Source organism: Corythoichthys intestinalis, chromosome 15 (assembly GCF_030265065.1).
Source record: "Corythoichthys intestinalis isolate RoL2023-P3 chromosome 15, ASM3026506v1, whole genome shotgun sequence".
NCBI classification, from domain to species: Eukaryota; Metazoa; Chordata; class Actinopteri; order Syngnathiformes; family Syngnathidae; genus Corythoichthys; species Corythoichthys intestinalis.
Genome location: NC_080409.1, coordinates 54,746,568 through 54,773,105, shown reverse-complemented (window position 1 = coordinate 54,773,105; position 26,538 = coordinate 54,746,568). Strand labels below are relative to the sequence as shown.

The following is a 26,538-nucleotide window of genomic DNA, read 5'->3' as shown; positions in this document are numbered from 1 at the left end:
ATTTGGTCATGAGCATTTGGAGACGCACTAAACATATTTTTGCTTAGTCAAATGCACAGAATTGAAGGTACAGTGTAGTGCTGCAACAATTAATTGATGAATTTGATTAGGAAAAAGCTTCGACTCAAATTTTGCTGCTTCGAGGATTCGTTTCATTAGAGTGACGTTGTAATGGGTTTTTTTTGTAAGTGTTGCATTTAGTTTTATTGATTTGGGTGGATACATTGCCCTCTAGTGGCGACAATAAATCTAACATGGCTGAATCTAGCTGCTCTCAGTTAAGACCAACATAAGGTATGTTTTTGTTTGGGCTAATATGTTTTTGTTATTCAGTTTAGAAGTATATACAGTGCTGGCCAAAAGTATTGGCACCCCTGCAATTCTGTCAGATAATGCTCCATTTCTCCCAGAAAAGGATTGCAATTACAAATGCTTTGGTAGTAATATCTTCATTTTTTTGGTTGCAATGAAAAAACACAAAAGAGAATGGAAAAAAAAAAATGTAAATCATGATCATTTTACACAAAACTCCAAAGATGGGCCGGGCAAAAGTATTGGCATCCTCAGCCTAATATCTGGTAGCACAACCTTTAGACAAAATAACTGCGAACAACCGCTTTCGGTATCCATCAATGAGTTTCTTACATTACTCTGCTGGAATTTTAGACCATTCTTCTTTGGTCAGCTGCTACAGGTCTCTGAGATTTGAAGATTTTTTCAGATCTCTCCACAGGTGTTCTATGGGATTCAAGTCTAGACTCACTTTAGAAGTCTCTAGTGCTTTGTCTCTAACCATTTTCTAGTGCTTTTTGAAGTGTGTTTTGGGTCATTGTCCTGCTGGAAGCCCCAAGACCTCTGAGGGAGACCCAGCTTCCTCACACTGGGCCCTACATTATTTGTTGGTAGTCTTCAGACTTCATAATGCCATGCAGTCCAGTGCCAGAGGTAGCAAAGCAACCCAAAAAAATCAGGGAACCTCCACCATGTTTGACTGTGGGGACGGTGTTCCTTTTTTTGAAGGCCTCCTTTTTTTTTTTCCCCCTGTAAACTTCATGTCATTGCATTTTCCCAAAAAGCTCTGCTTTTGTCTCATCTGATCAGACAACATTCTTCCAAAACGTTTTTGGCTTTCACAGGTAAGTTTTAGCAAACTCCAACCTGGCTTTTTTATGTGTCTGGGTTAGAAGTGGGGTCTTCATGGATATGCTACCATAGGACCCTTTTCATTCAGACGCCAACAGATAGTACGGGTTGACACTGCTGTACCCTCGGACTTGTTTGGATGTTAGTCGAGGTTCTATATCCACCATCCGCACAATCTTTCGTTGAAATCTCTTGTCAATTTTTCTTTTCCGTCTACATCTATGGAGGTTAGCCACAGTGCCGTGGGCTTTCAACCTTTTGATGACACTGCGCACGGTAGACACAGGAACATTCAGGTCTTTGGAGATACTTGTCGCCTTAAAATTGCCCATGCTTCCTTACAATTTTGCTTCTCAAGTCCTTAGACAGTTCTTTGGTCTTATTTCTTTTCTCCATGCTCCATGTGGTAAACACAAGGACACAGGACAGAGATGGGGTCAACTTTAATCCATTTTAACTGGCTGCAAGTGTGATTTAGTTATTGCCTCATACTGTTATGTGCCACAGGTAAGTAACAGGTGCTGTTAATTAAACAAATTAGAGAAGCATCACATGATTTTTAGAGTTTTGTGTAAAATGACAATGATTTTTTTTTTTTTTCACATTCTCTTTTGTTTTTTCATTGCAAGCTAAATCAATGAAGCTATTACTACCAAAGCATTTTTAATTGCAATCATTTTCTGGGAGAAATGGAGCATTATCTGACAGAATTGCAGCGGCGCTTACTTTATAATACTTTTGGCCAGGACTGTACACTTAAGATTCACAAGGTGGCGACTATACTACATTTTCGCCAACATGGCAATTTGGCGAAAAAAAGGCACTTGTTTTGAATAATGTTATCGGTATTTTCTTTTTCGATAAGCAAAAGAGAAATCGATGGGAATCAGAAATCGGATTTTTTTTAAGCTGCCCCGCATTTTCTCGTATTGCTTACACTGCTATTTATGTTTCTTGTATATAATCCCGCCGGATGTTAATGAAAGGCCGTACATGATCTGCACAAAAAACCCAAATTCTCTTCCCTATAAGCAGTCATATCAACTGGTACGTGTTCCCTCCCTCATCCCGCGGCCAATACCGACGACGTCCAGATTTATAAATAGCTCGGGTAAAAGCGGCCAGCCGTGAAAAATTATTTCCTATTTCATCATAAATGAAAGAAATTCTTCACGAGCACTTTGTCCTCTGCGGACTCAATTTGGTAATGAGAAATGTTGTGGCATTTTTTTCCCCCCGCATTCATTTGTCTCGTGCCCCTGCTCGTGAGCTCGGCGGAATGCGTTCATTCAAGGGCAGTTCTCATGGTCCCACTCTCAGGATCAAGATGCATACTTGCTTTACTATTTTCAGAATCAAAGAACGATAGGGAGAAGGTCATTTTTTCCCCCGTTAATCTATTTTAAGGTCAGACTTACATAGGGATTTTGGCTGTTCCCACACTCTTGCGATCCATATGGTGCGGTCTTGGACGCGAAGCTATTCAAAACTAAATGAATGTAGCTTAACTATTTGAGTGCTTATCGCATCCTGAGGAAAACATTTCAATGAAACTTGTAGCTCTGGTCTGTTTCACTGCGAGACATCTGGATTCTCTGTTGCAGACAAGCTCTCCCTCTATTGGCGTTACCGAGGAAGAAAGTTAGTTCCGGCATGCAGGTCATTCAAAGAATTTTCCTGTCCTGATTGCCTGCCTGCCAATTTCCGGGCAGAAACACTGGATGTAAAAGTCTCCACACCCATGTTCAAGAACCAGAGGCGATTGCTCAAAGACTACAAGTCTACAAATGTCAAAAAACAAGTGATCCAATGTATACTGTTGTGTGTGTTAGGGCTGGGCGATATGGCCTAAAGTACGTATTACAGTAAATTGAGCAGATTTACCTCAATGACGATAAATTCGCCCAAGTGGACTGTTATATCATTTGAAAATCTGAATCATTGCGTGAAATACAAAATGAACCGTTTCTTGTTGATTTATTCACCAGGTTTCAATTTAACATATTCAAACAATATTACATGCAGTCTAAACGTTAAGTATATCAAAATTTCTTGGAAACCATAAGAATTCAAGTATGAACATAACAGCTTGTATGACTTGAACAATGTACGACGTTATAAAAATCAATATGACAGACTGTGCAAACATGTCATTGTAACACAAATGACTTACAGTTTAAACAAAACACTTCAGACAACTTATTGTTAATGGCTGCTGTGACATAATTACTCAACACAAGTGTTTACTTCAAGGTTTCAGGTTTTTTGTCCCCAGAGTGTTTTTTTAATACACGTACGCACACACACGCATTTAAGCTATATTGCTCTTTTGCCAATGACACATTTAAGATTTTATGATGGCAGTAATGACACAGAATGAAGCAAGCACATCCAGAAAAATAGCTGTGGCCATTAAACGGTCATATTATAGGCTTCACTGTTGCATTATCATTTATGCTGAATGCTTTACCTTCATAAAAGATATCAAAGACATCACACACACACATAGATACAAGACAATGCGACATACTAATTGCTAGATGCAGTCCGTGCCCAATCCACTCATTAAGTTCAGCCATTTTGACAAGGTTAGAGCCGCTATCCGACTCCATCACGTTCATTTTATAGCATTAGCCGCTAGCATTAGCCTGTGGCCTGGCTACCAGTAGAAAGCACCTTCTCCTGAAATCGTGAACCAGGGAGAAAAGCGGGTGAAAGTCCTTTTGGAGGCCGCCAAGAGTCTACTTATTGTCGGGTGAAATTTTGTCGAAGCTCCCTTAAGCCCGACTCCATCACGTTTGCTTGTAGCGATAGCTGCTAGCGTTAGCCTACCGGGCTTCTGTTTGTATGAGTTCCTCATAACCATGTGACTTCATACGTAAGCACACTGACTGCTTTCTTAAAGGGGAATGAACATAGCCGAACAACACAGAGTCAAAGTGGGATGAAAAGACTATACTTCTCTTGTTTTACCAACACGGTCAAAATTTTGTCGGTTATCGTGAAGAATTTCGGTAACGGTAAATTTTCGGTATACCGCCCGGCTTTAGTGTGTGTACATGCCATTGAGTAAATTTGCGCTACAATACACTCGGCCTTTGTTCAGAATTAGCTTCTTATCGCTGGTTACAATGCGGCTTGCTTTTCATTCATTTGCGCAGCTTCACCGTCCTTTACACAGTTTGGAAGCTGTGCGTCTCCAGAGTTGAGAGTACATTGTTCCACTACAATGAAATAAGACCAGTCATTTGCTAAAGCGCCAACCAGTGATCTTGTTGCATTTTCATCCGCTTGAAGCATTTTTCAATGTTCATTTTGTTGTTGAGTTGAACTGGAGACTTTTATAATCACCCTAGTGACACTTGCGTTGTTAGGTGACTAGCCAGAAGTCTAGGTTATTTCTGGTGTTTTGTTTTTTTTTCTATTGTCGTGGCTTGTGTTCGGAGACTTGACTTCTGGCACTCTAGTTTCTTTCTCTACCGAGCAGAGCCCCTCTACCGTCACAAAGCACTCGCAGGCGGACACATTTTGAGCTTCTCCTCAATGAAAGACCAGCAACCGATGCAAGACTAAAGCTCAATTGATTTTAAAGTTGTTGTTTTTTTCCGAGGGAATAAATGAACACAATTAAATGAAGAACAACTCGAGTTATCTTGTTGCACATGCTTCGGACCATCGCAAAATACAACTTTTGAAATGAATTTTCCATTTACTGAAGCTTTCGTATCTCGATGTACGACTGTATTCATTGTTTATAAATCTCTTTTGTTGTTTGATTTTCTTACTCCAGGGCCCCCCTCCTAAACCACCTAGGAGGCAGGGCGGCTGGGCCGAAGAAAGCTCCGGATCCGGTCCTGGCAAGTACGTCTCTTGCTCTTCTCTCTCTCCATTGGCTGCACCCTAATCAGTAAGCCGGTGTTGCATGTTATTAATGGACTCTGATCCCGCTGAACGAGTTTATTTATCAGTGCATATTTGGGTCCGGTGCTGTGAATCGACAAGGTTAGCGCGAGCCTGTCTGAGCGGGCCATTCTCCATTTGTCTTCATCTGCCAACAAGGTGGTAATTGACACGGTTAATACATCAGCCACAGGAGGGCACTGTTAGCCAGCCAGTCACAGAGGTTGCAGACACTTTATCACTCTGCGGGAGCTGCCGTACACACGGGAGCGTAACACAACATGGAGACGCTCATTAAATATTTAGGACGCAACATCTATGTTAATCTTTTATATTGGCGGAACACCTGTCGTGTAAGTTGTGCTGAGAAGCCATAGCACAAGTTTGAGGTGATCACTCAGTCACATGTGTAGTTGACTTCACTGTTAGCAAACTGGATGGTTCTTTCCTTCTCTCACCAGAAGGTCAGAGTGTCACTCCTCTGCATTTTTTTGTAACCCAACTTGATTCCCGGCCTCAAAGCCATTGAAATACAGGAGGTGTAAAGGGGTTTTGCACAAGCATTGATCCTCTCTGAAACAAAGTAAGTAATGGCCCCCTCCGGAGCCCGCAAGGACTTTTCCTTTCAATGTCACCCCTCATGCTCAATCACCGCCGCCCTCCTCCCACTAATCCCAGCTCAGAAATCCCGGGATTTGTCGATCTATCACTTCTAATTGACACTAAATGATCTGTCAGTTTATTGATGAACCTTTGAAACCAGGTTGTCACAATATATTTTATCCCTAACAACTTTTTTTCCAGACACTTTTACCATGTCTATCGCTTTGCCTTACATGAGTCTTAATCAAGGAGCCGGTAATGTGTCTTAAGTGTGGAACCTGCACCGCCCCCTCTCAGATAGGACAGAGCCCAAGGGCAGGCAGGTACACGATGCTCCTGGACCCCGGATTCCCTACAAGAGATTTGGTAGAGTAGGCGCGGCAAGGCAAATTTTTTTGTATAGCACAAACAAATGATTTTGATCAGGAATTTGCGTGGGTAATTGTGGCAGCGGGTGACTGACAGTAGGACCCCGGAAGGACCCTGCACCAGCTTGAAGGCAGGCTGCTACAGGAAGCTTCCAGATTGCCTGTTTTGTAAATATTATAAGATTTTTTCTGTCTTGCATGAGAGATTATGCAATGTTGCTTTAGCTTTTTAAGGTGTTTGCTGCGGGATCCTTACTCTAAATTTAACTCCTAGCGTTAACGTAGGATTAGCTTTAGCAGGGTGAGCGTCCTCTTAAACTTTCACTAGTTTACATATCGTCGTGACGTCGTGGTGGGTTTGATTATTTGAAAATAATGTACTGTTATTGCTGAGTGTATGTAGTCATAGAAGTGCTGTGTTCGTTGGTTTGGTAGCACTAGAGCAAATTAATCCTTTTAATCTCAGGTCATCATTGTAAATTTGAAGCAGTTGAAATTAAATGGATGTTGAGCACTGTCCATGGAAGCCAGTGAGTTTACTTATTTGGCCCAAAATAAAGTAGTCCGGCCCACGTGAGATCTAATTGCCAAAAATGTGGCCCGCGAACCAAGATGAGTTTGACACCCCTGATCTACTGTATATGAACCGTTACTATTGTTCTGTACTATAACCTATTACCTGACCATATTAGGCCAAAAAAATCATCGACTTCAGACCAGAACAACACTATGAAACATCACCCGTCCAAAGAGCACGCGTGTCCTCTAATGGACAAAAAAACATTCGTACCTCTGATTGGTATAATTGTGGTTATTGTTGCGACGTCTCATTGGTGAAACTGAGATGGCCACTGTCGGCATCTCTGGCAAAAATGTAGAATAAAGAGGAAAAATGTGACTACTCTAGTGTAGCCCAAAGTAGCAGAGTAAGAGCACTGTTTCTTCTTCACAAATCTACTCAAGTAAAAGTAAAAAGTACTGTGTGGTAAAACGACTCTAAGAGGTACACTTTTTTTTTAAGTTGCTGAAGTAAATGTAGTGAGCAGTGTTGTTTTCGTCAGCGATGACAAAAACGAATATCGTTCATCAACGAACACTTTTCATGACGGTGACGAGACGTGAAGGAATCTGACCTCTTAGCCAGACCGCCGGAACCAAGCTAGCCGAAATGCCGGAGCAGCGTTGGCGCAGCTCCAACGACCCGGGCCGGCGAAAAGCTGACGACCCGGCCAAAAGGCCAAACTCCGTGTGTTCACCTTAGTCTTAACCCCTTGTACTGACTCCATTTTGAAAGCTGGAAAAAAGGCTTCAAAGCACAAGTTGACAGCGATCATACAGCACAGAGGGACCCAGAGGGACAAGTCAACAAAAGGTTCCCGGTTAGTTAAGCATTCAGTCTTTTCGAAGGCTCTCGGGTGGCGGGCTTTGGGCAAAAGAAGGGTGTGTTTGGGCGTCGTTTAGGATTATTGTCTGTTTGTGGATTGGACAGGAGGATTCGAGAGTTACCGTTGTCAGGGCAACGGGGGTTAAGGATTTTGCCACCTCGGCGTCCAATGGACTCTTGGAGTCTTATCAGTTGTGTTATCTGTTGGATATTGGCCGTTCTCCGGTGTTCCTTGTGTTGGAACAGGGTGTTCCACCATTTGTTCTGGACTGATTGCGAGAGTTGGTGGTGCAGACGAGGGCTTGTCAGCGTCAATCTTGCTCAGTCAGTTGCATGACGCACACGTTGGGCTTCCGTATTAAGACGACGTCATGTATATCATATGCCCTATATTCTGCTTGTTTTTCCTGAAACTGTGGTATAAGTGCTATTTTATATTCAGTATGTTAGAGTAATACACACAGTCGAACGGTAATAAGAGAAAAGTTAATATAATCAATCAGGGAATAGTAAGTGTGTTAGAATAATGCAAACAGTTAGACGGTGCCTACGAGAAAAGGTACTATCTCCGTCAGACAATAACGGGCTAAAAACGTGTCTTGGGAGACTAAAAGATTACGAGATGAGTTCAAGTTTTTGTCTGACGAGACGATACGTAGACAAAAATGCGCAATAGTTGCGGTCTTATGTTCACAATGAGTGACATTTTATGTGTCGTTAGCCTGCATGTAGCAATGTCTGGTTGTGTCACTGGTGACGTGGTGCCCCCTCTTCCCAACTCGCCACTGTGTCGTCTCCAATCTCCATGCAGGCTTGTACACACGGTAAGATTTATTTTGTCCAGAGAGAATATGCAATGTTGCTGTAGCCTATAAAAGTCCTTGCTGAGTGATCATCACACACTAAATGTAACTGTAGCATAGCATCCGCTTTCACGTTAGATTAGGCTAATGCTAACAGCAAGAGTCCTCTAAAATCTCTTATTATACAGTTCGTGGCGTCCAGGGGGCTATAATGAATTGAAAATAATGTACTGTTTTCCTGCTGAGTTTTTATAATCACCAAGTTTTTGTTGTCCTTGTAGAGGCTACAATATGTGCTCGTCTGTCAATGTTCATTCGAAATTGTTGGAAACCTTTATTTATTTATTTATTATGGAGTAGATTTTTCAATTTTACAGAAGAAAACATTGTTATTAAACGTCGACTAAAACTAGACGAAGTTGGTCGTGAGTTTTCAACAAAAACTGGACAACCAAATTTTGAGATTACTAAAATGTGACTGAGACTAAAAGTTGTCCAAATAACAGACAAAAATTAAAAGGGCTGCCAAAAACAACACTGGGAACGCATTACTACTCAGCTCTGTTCCTCAGTTTCTTTTTTAAAATGAAATCACATCAATTAATCAAGCTATCTGGTAAATACATGTTAAATTCATAAAGGCAATAGGATGCTTCTAACATAATGTACAGTTCAGTGCATGTTCTATTTAAGTTCCAATAATGTGATACGTTAGGTCGTTATCGGTGGCCGTGATCTTTAAGAGGTGAATAAAAGTGTTTTATGTTTCTAATAATGGCAAAATAAAATGGGACTAAAGGTTGTTCTTTTTGACACACAAATGATCCATCTGTGTTAGTCCGATTTGCATTTAATTTTCTTACAACATAATAACGTGTTGACATGCTTTACTTATTCAAGGTGCAAAGTTTTACAAAGCTTGCAATTGTTGGCTGCTACTGTAAGGAACGCTTTTCAGGCACAGGTGATATCATCTTTGCAACCAACAGGGGGCAGTAAGTAACCAGGGAAACGAACAACAACCCGAGGAATGAACTGGGATTCATCCTCAATGGCTCGTCTATTCTAAAGAAATCATGCTGGCAAGGCAAAGCAAATTTATTTGTAGAGCACAATTCAAAACAAGGTCATTTAAAGTGCTTTACGGCACATAAAATCAACATCAATCATCAAGAAAGTTAAAAACAATCAAAACAGGAAATAGAAATAAAACAAACAAACAAAAAAAAGGATGAAAAGCAAAAGTCATAATATAACTTACAAACTGATCTTTGTGGGCAGTTATGAATACGCTGTAAAAAAAAAAAAAAAAAAAAAAATACTAGTGTTTTAGCCCTGATTTAAAGGAAGGAACATATTTCAGAGATTCGGGTAACTTGCTCCAGAGGTGACTGAATGCTGCCTCACCCTGCTTGGTTCTTGTTCTTGGAACAAGGCCGGTTCTGGACTAGAGCTACGTAGGGATCAAACAAATCAAGCATGTATTTTGGTCCGAGGCCATTAAGTGTTTTGTAGACCAGCAGCAGTATTTTAGAATCTTATCTTTTGAGTCACACGAAGCCTGTGTAACGATTTCATAACCGGTGTAAGATGGTAAAGTTTCTTGGATTCCTTCCTAAGAACTCTGGCGTCAACATTTAAGACCTTTAACACTTAATAAAGTGACTATTTTTTTGGTCAGTATAAAGGTATGGGCAGCTATGAATACGCTGTGATCGACAATAGTGCCTCATGATACGTAGGCTCACGATAATGATGTTCTCATGATATGGCGATGCAACAATTATCGATACACCGGTTAGGAAATCATTCTAGATTACTTTACTACAAAACTACTAATAAACAGAAAAACAACTTGTAGATGTCAGCCTCAATCTTGCTCATGACGCACACGTTGGGCTTCCGTGATAAGAAGGCGTGATGTATCTCTTATGCCCTATATTCTGCTTGTTTTCCTTAAACTATGGTATAAGTTGTATTTTTTTTAAATTGGGTGTGTTAGAGTAATACACACAGTCAAACAGTAAATTCGAGAAACGATACTATTCCCTGATTGATTATATAAGTGTGTTAGAATAATGCAAACCGTGAGACATTGACTACGAGAAAAGATACTATTTCCTTCACTACGTTGCGGTAGTAAAGTCAAGATGACTATCACAACAGACGTACAATTTTTGTTATACAATGGAAAAACACCTGAACTGCCAGCGCCTTACAATTTCTTGTACTTTTTTGCCCGTGCAGGTCTTCAAGAAGAGCCGCTGCCGACGACCTAGAAGAGTAAGCTGACTCAGCCGCATCAACGAGCGTACTTCCGAGAACTTTTGTAGCCGACGATTGAATTCAATGACACATTTCATAAACATAGCTTTTTCAATGTAAATACCTCCCCGGTTGTAAAGTGAAATTGGCATTCATTGAGCTTGTCCTTGGTCGCATCTAATCCTTACCTTCCAAGAACAATCACTTAGCATGATTGAAAAAAACAGCGTGACTGAGTTGTCATCACTTTTATTGCTGCGAGGAGCCAAACTCTGCTGTTATTCTTAGAGTAACAGCGAAGCTGTGACTAGAATAGACGTGGTCATGTGGAGAGCAGGTAGAGGATGCATCGCAGGCATCTATTTTTGAGCCATCGCGGCAGCCGGTACACTATATTTAAGACCCCTTAGGGTAGATTGGCCCAGTTGGCAACCTAAACAAATATCATACACTCTTTTCTTAGTAATACTATGAACGGAAATAACTTCCTACGCCGCGATAGAATGACCTCACTATTTAGAAAGTATTCCTTAACGAATACTCTGACACTTTGTGTTTCTACAGCCGCCGGCTGCGACCACAAACTCCCCAAGGATCGGATGATGATGGAGGTAAGGGCCTCTTTACAGTACCCCACTCTGTGACTCTCCTCGCAGGCAGATAGGAACCCTCTGGTGCACATTTATTCCGAGCAATAGTGCAGATAAGCAGGCCGTCAAGATTGTCGCTGGCGACATTTCTCCTTGGATGCTATGTGAATGTAGAGCATCGACTCTGACCACTGACTCCTTATGAATAAGCACTCCCCTTTTGATAAACACGAACGCGTTCATTAAGCAAAATTAGATGCCTGTTTGCTACACAATTGTGTTGAGGGAATTCAGCGGGTGCCCCCGCCCCCGCCCTTCAGAGCAGCATAGTTACGCAGATCTCGTAGGAACATTTCTGATTCACCTAAGGGTCCGATTCTGTGCTGGGAAGAATATTCAAATGATGGAAAACGATGTACTGTACATTTGGGCTTAGAGAAATCTGGCCCGATCATGTCATTTTTTAGAAGCTGTTTTATGAGATGTACTTTTGTCAGAATATACAAAACAAAATGTATGTTTTGTACTTTGTAAAACCTTTACAAGATCCAAATCACGTAAAAGTTTTTGCTATAAAGCAATAAAAAAAAAAATTCAGGCTGTACAAGCATATTGTCAATAGAAAGAAAAACATGCATGTTTTATAATCATTCGTCGATTATTACCGCCGATTATCCTCACAAGGTGATTCATAAATTGCCGCGGTATCGGATCGATACTCTGTATTAGCAGATCTTCAAAATCAGGTGAGTCGGACTCGGTTGCTACAATTTTTATTAGAGGCGTGCAAAATTTCCGATTCTTAGACTATTCGCAATTCTGCCGTGGAAGATTCGAGAACGATTCACAAACATCCAAATTCCGATGATTGAATTATACCAGGTAAAGCGGAACTAAGACCAATAAAATAAAAATCAATAATTAATTCATATTCGAATCGTAGCCTCTGAATCGTAATTGTAATCGAATCGTTAGGTGCCCCACCTCTAATTTTTACCATACAATATAATATCAATAAGTGTATATAAATCCATATAAATGCATATGGCGGAAAACACTCAGGTGACTTGAAGTTCCGCTCTGAGACCCCCAATTTGGCCAACTTTCCAAATTGTCTGATACGCATGTGTGATACATCATTGGAAAGCTTAAAATCTCAATTTTCTGGGGGAAGAAAATTTTTGAACAGGAGGGCATTTAAAAAAAAAAAAGTTTTTTAAACAGCAAAACCCTATCTGGAGGTGAGAGCACACGAGAGCAGAATTACAGACGCCATGACTTTAACGAGATATTACCGCGCACTTACCTTGTTCCGATCCAAAAACTCCATGTAGCATGCATCACTGAGTGTCAAGACACAGCTGTGACTGGCCACAGCTGGATTTTTGGGGGATCTTATGGGTGCAACATGGTCATATAACAATGGTCGCGATGCAGAAATCGCAGACATCAAGGAGTGGTTGAGATGTTCTTTTTCTCATATTTACCCCTTTCAACGTTTTTTTTTTTTTCTTCGATTTTTCTTTGTTTGGATCGATTATTTATCATCTAACATATCGGAGAAAATGCGACAGTAACAAAAGAAATATAATTAAGCGATAGTTATGAGGTCGATATCCGTGTCTTTTTTAACACGCCATTTGTTTCATTGTGACATAATTTGTTTAAAAGTTTAAAATATGTGAATGAATAATTTGTAAAAGTCGTTTTGTTTTTTTTTTTTAAACGAAAGATGAGCGATCAATGATTCTTAAGCTAAAAACAACAGACATTTTGAATAATAAATATAATTAATTACTTTCGTTTTATGGCTGGGTTGAAACAAAAGCGGTTGCGTGACGTCTGTAATCAGGGGTTTTCAGGGTAAAACGGACAAATGAAAAATAGTTTGGGGGCTTAATGCGCCATGAATCTGCTATGGCAGCACATAGACATATTGTTCTATCAAACACAACAGTTCTTTTGGCTTCAAATACAACAGTTTCTTTTAAAGAGGAGTAGAAACTGCTTTTTCAGTCTTGTCTGTGTTTTCCGCCATATACATATATAATGGCTACTTCTCCCGCTAGGTGCGTGGCCTCTTCTCAAAAGGGCCCTTCATCTCAATCTTTTTGTTGTTTGTGTTTTCCGCCATATGTTATTAGAACATGAAAAAATAGTTGGAACATGTAAATAAAATATTAATAATATAAATAACACACATAATGTATAAATAATATAGATTAAAACATGAAAGAATAGTTTGGAACATGTAAATAAAATATGAATAATATAACACAATGTATAAGATAATACATACTATACATTCATTCTCTCACTACATACATACATGACGCATATGGAAGCCGATGCTATTGACGGCCATGGACGTCCAAATTTCCCATTCATTCCCAACGGAATTAACATTGCATTGGGCCAATTTAGACAGATGCCATTGATGGCCATGTTTGTCAATTCTATGGATGCCAATGTACTTGGATTCCACGGACGCGTATGGATGTCGATGCCATTGACTGCCATGGACGTCCAAAGTTCCCATTCATTCCCAACGGCATTAACATTGCATTGGGCCAATTTAGACAGATGCCATTGATGGCCATGTTTGTCGATTCTATGGATGCCAATGTACTTGGATTCCACGGACGCGTATGGATGTCGATGCCATTGACTGCCATGGACGTCCAAAGTTCCCATTCATTTCCAGTGGCATTTACCTTATTTAATGCCACTGACGTTCATGTTTGTCGATTCTCTTGGTCCCTGAAATGTACACAAACCAACCTGGGTGGGGCTAAGATCTGTATCTCCACACAGCAAAGACCCAGAGTCATTTCTCCAGAAATTGCAGTTTCTAGTTACTACTAAAGATCCTCCATCTCAGATTGAGCTGGTGTACACACAACATGTGAATGTTAAACATGGTTTTATACTCCACATTTCAGTATTTGGGGAATTTGGAATGAGTTGAATAATTCCTGAATCATTTCCTTTGTTGCTGTATGATGATTTTGTACTGTGTAGGACAAAGTTAGAACGAGCACCAAAAATGCCAGTGTTTTTCCCAAATTGTAGAAAAAGGTTAGAAGGTAGAAGGATGATTTCAAAGTGTGTGTGTGTGTGTGTGGGGGGGGGGGGGCTATTAAAACAGAGCCAGAGGCACAAAGGCTGGGGCATTGGAAATTACAGTGCTAAGGGGGAGTGAGATAGCCGCTAAGATCTTGATTATGTCCCAAACGCTTATCCCATATGTCCACTGGCTACTAGCTGGAAGAAAGAGGGGAGCCCGGGTCTTGCCTCCCATCGCCCCATCAGCTGACCCCGCATCTCCCCGACAGGCATTTAAAATAGCAGCACTCACTGCAAACGCACTCGGGTCTTTTTCGTGTCTTACGCTTGAACCGCTGATGTGTGGAATATTATCCCATAACCCTTTTCAAAATGGATTTTACGCTTAGCTGCTCGTTTGACCGGACCCCTACGTCTGTTATAAGAGGCCCGACTGATGTGGCGAAACGTCCTGTTCAAAGTCGCTGACTGGCGTACGCCTGCCGGGAGATGGTCTACATTCGTCGCAAATGATCCCCTCTTGATATTTACATGCTTCAGTGGAGAAGACGATCGTGTTAAAAGAATCTGGTCGGGCCAGAGGAAGTTGCCCGAAAAATGCCCTGAAATGATCCAAAATGTACAGGAAGTGACCCAGAAATGAAAAATCGACAAGAAGTGAGCAATGGACAGAAGGTCACCTGAAAATGCCACAAAATAATCAGAAGGTGATCTCCAAGTGCCCTAAAAGCAACAGGAAGTGACCTAAAATGAAGATGAATTGACCCCAAAATGCCCTGAAATCAAAAGGAAATGACCAATGAGCAGAAGGTGGCCCGGAAATGCTCTAAAATGATCCGAAATGTACAGGAGATTCCATTTATTTCAATAGCACAAAAACGATCAACTTGAAGTGACCCTGAAATACCTTAAAATCAACAGGACGTGACCCAATATGTACAGGAAGTGACCCTGAACCCCCACCAATATCAACAGGAAGTAGTGACTTTGGGTTCAGAAAGTAAACCCGAAATGCCCTGGAATCAATTGGAAGTTACCCACCATGAACAGAAAGTGACCCTGAAATGCCACCATATCAACAGGAAGTGACCCAAGTGACTTCAGGTTCAGGAAGTGAACCCAAAATGAACAGGAAGTGACTCTATATCTACACAAAGTCTGAGATGCCTCAGAATCAACAGGATTGACCTTATATAGCAACCATTACAGCAAAGCTACCATCACAATTTCTCCAGAAATAGCATTTCCCAGTTTTAGATTCATATACATTTGATATATTTTTCCAGGTCCAGACAAGGTCGTGCGAGTGCTGCAGGTGGTGGGCGTGGCGGAGAGGAAACGGTTCCTCATGATGGAGCTAGCTTGGGCTGTCGTCCCGCTTGACCTCCACTTTGGATGGGACGAGCGGCTTATTAGCAAATGTTGTCTTTTTCCAGTGTATGTCACACTTTGCATTGACAACAGTATGCTTCACAAAGCGCATTTCTGGTTAAGGCGGTGTCCGAGCGGGACCGAAAGACAGGCCAGCATGCTATTTGCAAGGAGCCGGATGGCGAGGCTTTTTGATGTCATTGTACTAAGACCATTAAATTTGATTGGGGGTCCAGAGGGGACGGATTCTGCTGAACGTTGTGCTTTGTAAATGAGAGGACAAAGTGTCACCGGGGCCTCATGAATATGAAATACCCGCGCCTGCATTTATTTGGATATCAGAAACACAGATGAATCTTGTCAGCGGAAAAACGAGCTTGGCATTTTTAATTTATTTTAATTTAAAAAAAAGGGAACCAGTGTTTAAGTTGCGCGCGGAGTGTAAATTACAAAAAAGTTGAAACTTGTCAAGTTGTCCTCAAAATGATTCACATGTGAATATAATGCCAATCGAAAGCCATTTCATATTCACCATCGTAGAGTACTAAAGTTTACCCCGTGAGCCATCTTTCTCCAGTTTACTTCCTGGTGTTATCTTAAAGTCCGTGTGGCAAAGATGCTTCTATACTTCCTCCTGTCAGAGGACACGCGCCCATCTTTTTCTGCTCTTATGGACTTTACCTTCAGGTTGCCTGAGATAATTTGACACAAGGTCCAACTCAATATTTCTCTGTCCACATACTGCTGTTACTCTTAGCTATGTTACTGTCAATACTTTTTTGACCAGCTGACACCTATATTTAGTCTGATGACGCAACCAGAGAAAACGATGCTCATCCAAGCAACATTTACAAGAGATGCCACTAGCTTGTCACAAGCAGCTTTGTTTTCGTCAACGATGACGATAACAAAAATATTTCGTCAACTATTTTTTTCATGATGATGACGAGATGATGAGCTAAAAACGCAACGAGACTAAAACGTAACGAGACGAACGCCCATTTTTAATCAGATGAGACGAAAATGCGCCATAGTTTCTGTCACATGTTCACAATGTGTGACATTTTTATGTGCAGTTAGCATGCATCGTAGCAGTGTCTGTTTGTGACGCGCTGCCCCGCCACCGCAAGCAACACTTCACTTTTCACTCATTAATATTCATGACGTTAGCAATTGTTGCTAGGCGGGTCAATCTCCCATTTTCCGCTAATGGTAAATGGTGTTATACTCGTATAACACTCGCTTTTCCACCTTTCAAGGTGCTCAAAGCGCTTTATACTACATCACCATCTACTGTCTACTGATGACGCAGCACCAGGAGCAATCTGGGGTTCAGTATCTTGCTCAAGGATACTTAGGCGACTTCATCAGGGCAGAGAATCGAACCCACAACCTCTGGGTTGGGGGACAACTACTCTACCACTGAGCCACGCCATCCCCAATGTGTGGAATAGTGTACCGACGAGATATTTACTGAGCTAAACCTACCAGCTCTGTCCGAAAATGATGTCCCTGGTGCCAAATTCCCTGGTAAAGATGTGTAAGAACATACACATGTTCAGTTAAAGAGATGGCTTGAGTGTCGAGGGCTGAAAAAGGGCCGACCTGATCCAGAAGTAGCTTTTTTATCTACACCTTTTTCTTTTGTGCATTGCCTTATGCCACTGACAATGGCGTTCTCCTGTTTCAACAATCTATCCTTTACCACTGTATGCCCCGTCTTTCTTATATATTATATCCCCTGGTTGTCTTACGTCTCTGACCGTTCTTGAGGGTAATTTGTGTAGCGATCGCAAATGCTACTCCGTGACAGCCAACGAACACTTTTAATTTTTACATTCATATCTTAAATCTTAATTCTATAATTTATTTACACTTCCCCCTTACTAAAGGTTTTTTTTTTTTTTTTTTACAACAGAGAAGGTGATAACATTGGCAGTCAGATACCATTTTAATTTTTTTCAGGTCATTCATTGTCAGACAGAAGCAACACAGCATGCTAGAAAAATAAGTAACAATATCCAAATGGCTTACATCTTTGTCCTCTGTAGGACTATGGCCCCAACAAAATGTTTACTGCATGTGAAGGTGAACGTCTTCACCTTGCTAGTGTTAAATTGCTCTTTTGACGTCCTCGCAAATTGATTCATTCCTTACATTATTTACTCCCGAGTTCTTGGCTTCGAGAAACGTATGAAGAAAACATCCTTTATATGTCATAATCGTTTCTACAAGTTCCATAGCAGCAGTGATTACTCGCCATGTTCTTTTTTGAAAGATTACCGGCAGAAAAAAAAAAGTTGGATCCGAGGGCATGTCTTATGTTGACCCACTTCCGGGTTAAGATGGCGACGTACGCTCTAAAAATAGCATTCGTGCAGTACGCTATTCACCAGTGTCCTCTCCAGGCTCGCTTGTTTTGAAACGCACGCAATATGATTCGTTTTTCTTACATAGGCAAGAGAGTGCAAGCAATGTTGATTTAGCCTTTAAAGGTCTGTGCTGAGTGATCATCACACAATGTAACTCGTAGTGTTAGCATAGCATTCATGGTTGCGTTAGCATTAGGCTAATGCTCTTCATGTTCTGCTAATGAAAAAGTTCTCCTTTGGATCTATTTATCCCAGATTAACATTAGTAATATATTCATCCATTGGCGGAAGAAATGTGAACAGAGCCCAGGTGCGATGAGCATGAACAGGACCCTCCCTAGTGGATCGTCGGCCGACGGGAAGCGGCGTTTGCTAGTTGACAATTATTCTCGGGCCCCTCAAGACGATCGTCCGGTGTGTGTGCGCGCAAATGTGTGTGTGTCGGCGGGGTGTGATTTTTTTTTTGCGGGCCCCTCCAGAAATTGGCCAAACAGTGGGGGTCTGGCTAATATTTGAACACTTAACACTATATTATAGCTCTGAGTGCGCCAGTTTACCTTTCTATTTGACCCCACCCAACCACGGCCACTTCATGCCCACCAACTACGCACTTTAGAGGCCTGGGCCCGGTTGCACCCCCAGCACCCCCCCTAAGTTCCACCCCTGGAACAATCAGTGTGACGTGCCAGGTGACCAAAGTGCAGCCACGATCACAAATAATCTAGATGATTTTAATTCATTCATTCCTCTTCCGTACCGCATATACTGTGGATCGTCGGCCGACGGGGAGCTGGGGTTGCTACTGGAGAATTATTCACGGGCCCCTTAAGACGATCGTCCGGTGTGTGTGCTTGCACGTGTGTGTGTGGCGGGGGGGTGGGTGATTTTTTTTTTTTTTCTCCCGGGCCTCTCCAGAAAACTGGCCAAGCAGTGGGGGTCTGGCTAATATTTCAACACTTAAAACACTATATTATAGCTCTGAGTGCGCCATCTTACCTTTGACCCCCCCCACCCAACCACGGCTTGGGCCCCAGCACCCCCCTAAATTCAACCCCTGGAACAATCCGTGTGACGTGCCAGGTGACCATAGTGCAGCCACGATCACAAATAATCTACATGATTTTAATTCATTCGTTCCTCTTCCTGCTTCCCAGCTAATTATGGGTAGGAGACAGGGTTAGACCCTGAATTGGTGGCCAGCCAATTGTAGGGCAAACACTGTTAAAAAAATAAACAACGTTCTACACCTGTGGAGAATTCAGAGTGTCCATTCAGCCTACAAAGCATGGCACGCAGGCACATGTAAACTCTAAACAGGAAGGCCTGAGCCTGGGATTGAATCCCTTAATCTCAGAATTTTAGAATACCGTACAGCATGAGTGCAAGCGTATCTAATGTGGTGAATGTGTCAAGGCAAAAACTTTTTTTTTTTTTTTTTTGCATATTATGACAACAATGAACAAATTAACCTTTTGATAATACAAGCACAGACATTTCAATAGCTTATTTCCATCTTGTCTTGCTGTATGTCTCATTATCGCCTTTCATATTTCCCTGTTCCAGCAAATGTCCAAGCGCAATGCTGTGAAAGTTTGCCTTGTCCTTCTTGGGAGCGGAGCCATCCTCTCTCCTGTTGCGATTTGCCAATTAAAGCGGGTTCCTACTGTTTGAGCAGCGGGTTGGCGGCTCTCCGCGCCGCAGTCCCTGCCAGGCCGCGCGGTGACATCCGACCCCACGCAGATGGGCCCGCGAGCAAACACTTGCGCGAGGCTGGACGCGTCCCCGCTCGGAGTGGCAGAGCGGACACGGAGGTCAGCCCACCGGCCGCTCCGGGCGGGCGGCGCTGACAGAGCCCAAATGCTAAGGTAGCAGGGGGCGCTTTCTGGGGAGCCCCTGGCCAGAGCCCCTCTCACAGCAGGGAGGAGCTGCCGCTTCCACTCCTGAATATTCATAGCCGCATGGCTATTATGACAGGACCGTTCCTCTGTGTGCCACGCTGACATAAACGGAGACTTTTAAAATACATTCTCTACCTTTGTTTGTATTCATTTGAAGATTCTTTCACTGCACAAGCAGGTCTGATCAATCCATTTGTGTTTTCAGATATTCCAGTCATTCCGGATTTGGATGATGTGCAGGAAGAAGATCTCAACATGCAAGTAGCGGCTCCACCGAGGTAGGTGGATAGACTCTCTAAGGCCCGTCCACAGGTCACAAGAGAAGTTTTATACTCCAAACCAGGGGTGTCAAATGTACGGCCAGCCAGTGAGTTGTTCAAGTTACTACTAGACACCCAATTCATTTAAAGTGGACGGACTTCCCGTGAACGCTCATCTCTCAGTGCCATTCACGCGGCTTGACGTCCAATCCATTTTGCCAGGGAGGGGGGAATGAAGGAACGTTCGAGTGCCGTCAGTGGGAGCCAGTGAGTCAACCTATTAGGCCAAAAAATCAGCTAATGTGGCCCGTGAACCAAAATGCTCCAAACTGAGTGTGTCACTCGATCTGGCATAGATGTTGAGAATGATGTGTCCAACCTGGGTCCTTCCCAAACAGGTCTTTTGATTTACAGGGCAGTGAGACACGTGTCGAATATGTAGCGAGGCTATGGCAGCGGTGGAGGTTATTAGGCTGGGGCTCGCTCTCTGTGCGAGATAATATCCACATTGAACTCATTGCAGGGGCAATGTAGCGTGTAATGTGCAATAAGTAGGACTGGCATGCGCTGCTAGGCCCCGGCCACTTTCGGAGCCCCCTCACTTAATTCCGACCCGCAGATAAGCAGCTGGGTTTCAGTTTGAGGCGTTTACCGCTTGGCAGCCGTCTCCTGCTTTCTGTTGTCTTTGCTTGAAGTCTTCACACCCAACAACTTCTGATCTTCTAACTCTTGTTTTGCATGATTTTTTGGGGGGGTTAATGTTCTCATTTTATGTCCTGTAATTAGTGTTCAAGTCAACCGGGTAATGACCTACAGAGACCTGGACAACGATCTGAAATATTACTCTGCGTTCCAGACTCTCGTAAGTCCATTATTTGAATATATACATATTTTATATAGAGTTGTCCGATAGTTATCGGCCCATTAAAGCGTTTAAAATAATACTGGAAAATCTTGGTATCGGTTAATGTACAAGCCTGCAGCCTTTGTGCTGGGATGGTCATCGCTTAACACAGCAGCTGTGCTTAGTGAAGCATCTAAACAAATGACTACACATGGCGCACAAACACATACGGACAGTTTGCCCCGACTCCCGGCCGTGTAAGCAATTTTGAAATATTGCTCATTTGGAGAAGAGAAAAAAACCAAGCATTTTCAGGCTTATCCTGGACCCATTTTATTTTTTTATGACTCTTGTCAAGCCCGCTCCTTCCCTAAAAGCTGCCTTCATTCTAGGTGCTAACGTTAAAATGCACAGCTGCACCGCTACCGGAACCCCCTCTCTCTCTCGCTCCTCTCTGACGTAATTGCTGCATGAATTTCGATTTGGGAGACTTGACAGTTCAGACCGCCGCTACATTCTGGAAAAATGTGGCCCAGATCAGATTTTTAAATCACATACTAAAGTGACCCAGATCACTCGAGGCACTCGACACGAAAAAAATCGGATTTGTGTATTAAGACCCGCGGTATGAACCTAGCTTAAGATGCTGGAGATTTGATAACTTGGGGAAAGACCCTATTTCACTCATGGTGCACAAATAGAACGAGCATTTAATAAAAAATAATGAATTATAAACTCATCATATATACAGGATGGTTGACCCCATTCTAAATGTCCATATCTCGGAAACTACTTGATGGATCTTAATGAAACTAAATACACTTTATGTTGAAGGTCATTAGTTTTATTGGTTAAATTTACAAAGAAAAGTACAAATATTGGCTGGTTCTATGACAGATTTTCTTAAATGTTCAATTTGAGCGCCGGCTGTGACTCCGCACACGTCGAGTCGGTATTCGAGCTCGTGCCAAACTTGCTGTAGCATGTCTTCGGTAAGTTTCCAGTGCAGCTGTAATTCTGTTTCAGTTCTGGTGCCTGTTCTGGTGCAAAATTTGTGAAGAAGGCACGCTGCACTGTCTTCGGTGACTGAGTCCGAGTATACTCTAACATGCAAAATGCCTTTTCTTTTGAAGTGAACGGTATTTCTTAACCTGAAAAGATCGAAATGCCAAACGTTACACACAAAAACTTGAAACGTTTCTACACAAGCTATGAAAATTTGAGGTCATTCCAACAAAAATTGTCAAAATTATTGGCCTACGAAATGGGGTGTTCTTCATGTAAACAAGTGCGAGTGTGCCCCCACGTGGGCGTGAAAGCGCCACAAACTAAAAGCATGCATTTCAGTATTAAAAAGTCAATAATACAATTGAGCACACATTGCCAAAGGCAGAATGCGAATGTGGCCATAGCTATTAAGAGTTATTCAGATAACTATAGCATAAAGAACATGATAACAAGTTTACCAAACCATCAGTGTCACTCCAAAACACCAAAATAACATGTGAAAAAAATTCATAATGTGTTAATAATTTCACACATAAGTCGCTCCTGAGTATAAATCGCACCCCCAGCCAAAATATGAAAAAAAAAACTGCGATTTATAGTCTGAAAAATACAGTACTTGTAACCCTGCTTGGCTCACCTCACCCCTTAATGGCTGTTTGGGGTAACAAGTTTAAACGTGATTTAGATGTGAATTACAGTAGTACCTCTACTTACGAAATTAATTGGTTCTGGAACTACTCCTGAAAATTCCATAAATAGAGCTGCGTTTTCCAAGTAAATGGCGTAATCCGTTCTAAGCCTCCCAAAATTCCCAATTTTTTAAAGCATAAAAATGCATCAATACATGTATTGAAAACACATACATAAAATGAGAATTATGGGTAATGTTGTAAGCCATTGGTGTCCAAACTATTCCACATTGGGCCGCAGTGGGTGCTGGATTTCTTTCCAAAGAGACAAGATGACACCTTTTCACCAATCTGGTGCCTTACAAGTGTAATCAGTTGATTGCAGTCAGGTGCTGCTTGCTTTAGCAGAAACTTCATTGGTTAAACTGTCTGTGCTCAATTGGTAGGAACAAAATCCAGGACCCACAGCGGCCCTTGAGGACCGGTTTGGACAAACGTGTCGGAACACGCGGGGCGAATGAAAAGGACGCTGAGATACACATACAGTGGAGCTCCCTCTTAGCCAATGCTAGATGCTAGAAACATGCTAGGCAATAGCCCATGGCAGAGCAGCTCAAAGTATGATACGTTCAGTAAACTCTGGGAGCTGCGAGTTGCAGCCCATTCTGTATTTTTGCCTTTCGCATCCTGAAATTTCTTTTGTAACGCGGCAATATTTTCCTGTTGAGGTGTGTTGTAACCTGAAAATTCCATATCCAGAGATGTTCGTAAGAAGAGGTATTACTGTATCTTGACTTGTCAAGGTGATCAGTCGAATTTCCATGCAACATGTGCTGGATTCTCTCATCAGGATGGAGAGATTGACTTGAAGCTCCTTACAAAGGTTTTGGCGCCAGAGCAGGAGGTGAAGGAGGTGAGTGAATTTTCAGTAGATAGCTCCCAGCTAAGAACTGTCCAGCTGTTGTCCACCTGCCTCCTAGGTAATCAAGATTTATGATGTGTACATTAATCCCCCATTCTCCTCATCTTCTGTTTCTCGGCTCTGCCCCCAATTCTGCTCTTCTGCAGGAAGATGTGCTCTGGGACTGGGATCATCTGTTTACAGAGGTGTCTTCAGAGCTCCTGATGGAATGGGACCAGAGAGAAAGTGACGATCAGGCTTCATAACCAGCAGCTTAAGTCTGGACAAAATGACTCTGATGTGAACCAAAAAGTCAATGATTTGGAATTTTACCAACTTTTGACCAGAATGGATATTTCTCAACCCATATGTACGCCATATGCCAGAGGCGGTGATAGCTCTAAGACTGCAAGGGAAACGCAGCTTTGCCCAAAATGTAAAAAAAAAAAAACTCTTCAAATGTATACTGATGTGTGTACATGTCACTGACCAAATATGCGCTACAGCGCGCTAAATTTTGTTCAGAATGAGCTTCTTCACACTGTTATGATGCAGACTGCATTGTTCCACTACAGCGAAACGAGACGAGTCATTAGCTAAAGGCTGGGTTTATCCTGCCCATCGGATGCCGTGCATCTCTGGTTCTGATCCGTCTGAGGCATTTTTCAGTTGAACCGGAGACTTTCATAATTATCCTAGCGACACTTGCTTTGTTAAAAATGACTAGCAAAAAATTGAGCTTCTATATCTGGAGTTTTTTTTTGGTTCAATTGTTGCTGCTTGAGTTTGGAGACTTGACTTCTGGCACTCAAGTTTCTTTCCCGACTGAGCAGCAGGTACCGCGGAACCCCTCCACTGTCACAAAGCACTCACAATTAAACACACCTTGAGTTTTCCCGCATCCTCATATAAAAACCACCATCTGCCACTGATATACATATTGTACATTTTGTCTTGCATTTTCGACAAAAAGTTTGGATTTTGCGTCACTGACTTGTGAAACTTTTTCAAAAACTTTTTCAAAGCCCGCTGAAATACGGGGAAATAAAGACATCTCTCTAGCCGTCATTATCAGCACCCTCATACAAGTCCAAGGTTGATAATCAGCTAAGCTGAAATCCAGTTGATTGTGTTCAAATTAACATTCTTCATTAAGGCCCGCAACCTTATTGTTATTGACTGTGCCATTGACTTTATCTTGCAGCTCTTCGATAGGAGCGGCCACTTCTTCACGATTATCTCAAATGCATTGAACACTGTTCCTGTTGACGCCAGGTGGATTAGCATACATTATACCTTTTATATTGGATGAAGAGGAATAGATGTAAGTTGGCTCCTGTTCAAACTGCTCTTTTAAGTGAAAAAAAAAACAAGATATAATGAGGACGGCGCAAGTTCAAGGACACGCTTCGCTGTGGAATCTGTGTAATTCCTGAAACGTATTGTGTACTGCTTGTAGAACAGGAGCCGGCCGTGTGTATCTATCAGCATTCAGTTTAGTCTTCGGTCGGTTCATGTGTGTGAATTTCAATGCAGGTCCTCCGACGTGCGTGCACGTCTATTAGGGAAACAGTTGTAACATTTACAGATTGTGATTAGGTTTATTTCTGAGACACCGAGCGCTCTCCTGACATTTGGGGATGCGCAGCAAAAGGCATCAAGGACACAGTCTATGCAGCTCAATCACTGCCCATCAGGAACGGATATTTATGTTTTTTTGCCGATTTGTTAGGCCCCAGGTCTGCTTCATCAAGTGTAATTTCTCCAGATGAAGCTATCATGCGGGATATTTGTGCTCTGAATATTTATATAGTTGAGCTAAAACGCATTGAGTATTTCCCTATTAGACATACAAACGCTCACTCTTGCCACCTCCACAATTGGCTCGTTTTGCAAGACTTAATGAATTCTGCCCATATGTCCAGAGCAGCTGCTACGTTGCCCCTTCCTCCCGCCCCCGCCGAGCTGCGAAGTGCCCATCCATGTAGAGACAACCTCTAGCTGTCTCTCTGGAGAAGGCTAAGCCTGCCACTCCTACGCTGGCTGGCAGCCGGCCGGCCGCCGCTGTCAGAGGTGCGTCACGGCCTCCGATTAGGGCCCGGCGGTCGCGGCCCGCCTCCCTCCGACGGCGGCCGCGAACATCGGTGGATCAGAGAGGGGATTATAGAGAGGAAGCGGAGTGGGGGGATGATGCTATTTGGCACGTGCTCTCATCCAGGTTCTCAAAGTGACCTCTCGACTGCCTCGTCCTGATGCTCTCTTTTATTCTCCCCATGTTGCTTATTATCTACAGTGTATTGGGATGCCGCGGCAGGACTCGGAATGACCTCCTCTTGTCTGTGTGCGGTGAATTCAATCACATCAAAACAACAATATTTCTTGCGAGGGAGACGCCAGTTATGGCAGAAGCTTTCCAATGGACGCAGTGTGACTGCTAGGCGGAGTGGGGTTGAGGCCGTGTTGATAATCACATGGGATGGAGACAGACCGCACATACAGGTTTAGGGTGTTATTTGTTTTTCCCGCTGTTATTGTTCTAGTATAACAAGGGAGTCGTTACTGCTGGAAACGCGTAGTTGTTTTGTTCCTCTAATATGTTTCAAATTGTATTTTAAACCCCTCTTAATGTTTTCGTTTTAATAAAATTTGTAAAATTTCAATCAAAAAATAAACTAGTAACTCGCCATTGTTGATGTCAATATTTACACAATGCTCATGGTGCTGAAACCCATAAAATCAGTCGCACCCAAGCGCCAGCAGAGGGCGACAAAACACCAAAAACAAGTAACAAGTGGACATTACACTGTGCTGCCATTTTAATCTGTTTGAGCGGGCCATGTGCGTTAAATGCGTCAAATATTTTAAGGTGATTAATTTAAAAAATAAATTACCGCCTGTTAACGCGATAATTTTGACAGCCCTAATTTTAAAGAGAGGAACTTGAATTCAGATCAGGTTTAGAGTGAATTAATGGAATCCTGGAGACAGTTTAAGGACAGTGATGACTAGGGGTGGGAACCTCTGGGTACTAAAGGGTCACTTCCTGTTCAGTAACCCAAAATCACTGGGAAGTGATCCGTAAATGCCCCAAAATCAACTGAAAATTGCTTTCGTACAAAATAATAAAAGCAGT

At 42.3% G+C, this 26,538-nt stretch overlaps 1 protein-coding gene across 1 annotated transcript in view; it reads left to right on the top strand.

Moving 5' to 3' along the window:
- The window catches only part of LOC130931259 (intraflagellar transport protein 43 homolog A), a 29,274-nt gene extending 3,120 nt beyond the window's left edge, over positions 1–26,154 (top strand). Inside the window, exons 3-9 of the mRNA XM_057859902.1 lie at positions 4,934–5,004; positions 10,449–10,484; positions 11,031–11,077; positions 19,969–20,041; positions 20,810–20,885; positions 23,355–23,417; positions 23,573–26,154. Of these exons, the coding sequence (XP_057715885.1) occupies positions 4,934–5,004; positions 10,449–10,484; positions 11,031–11,077; positions 19,969–20,041; positions 20,810–20,885; positions 23,355–23,417; positions 23,573–23,671 (465 nt within the window). The 3' untranslated portion in view covers positions 23,672–26,154. The remainder of the gene's footprint in view (positions 1–4,933; positions 5,005–10,448; positions 10,485–11,030; positions 11,078–19,968; positions 20,042–20,809; positions 20,886–23,354; positions 23,418–23,572) is intronic.
- The last annotated feature ends 384 nt before the right edge of the window (positions 26,155–26,538 follow it).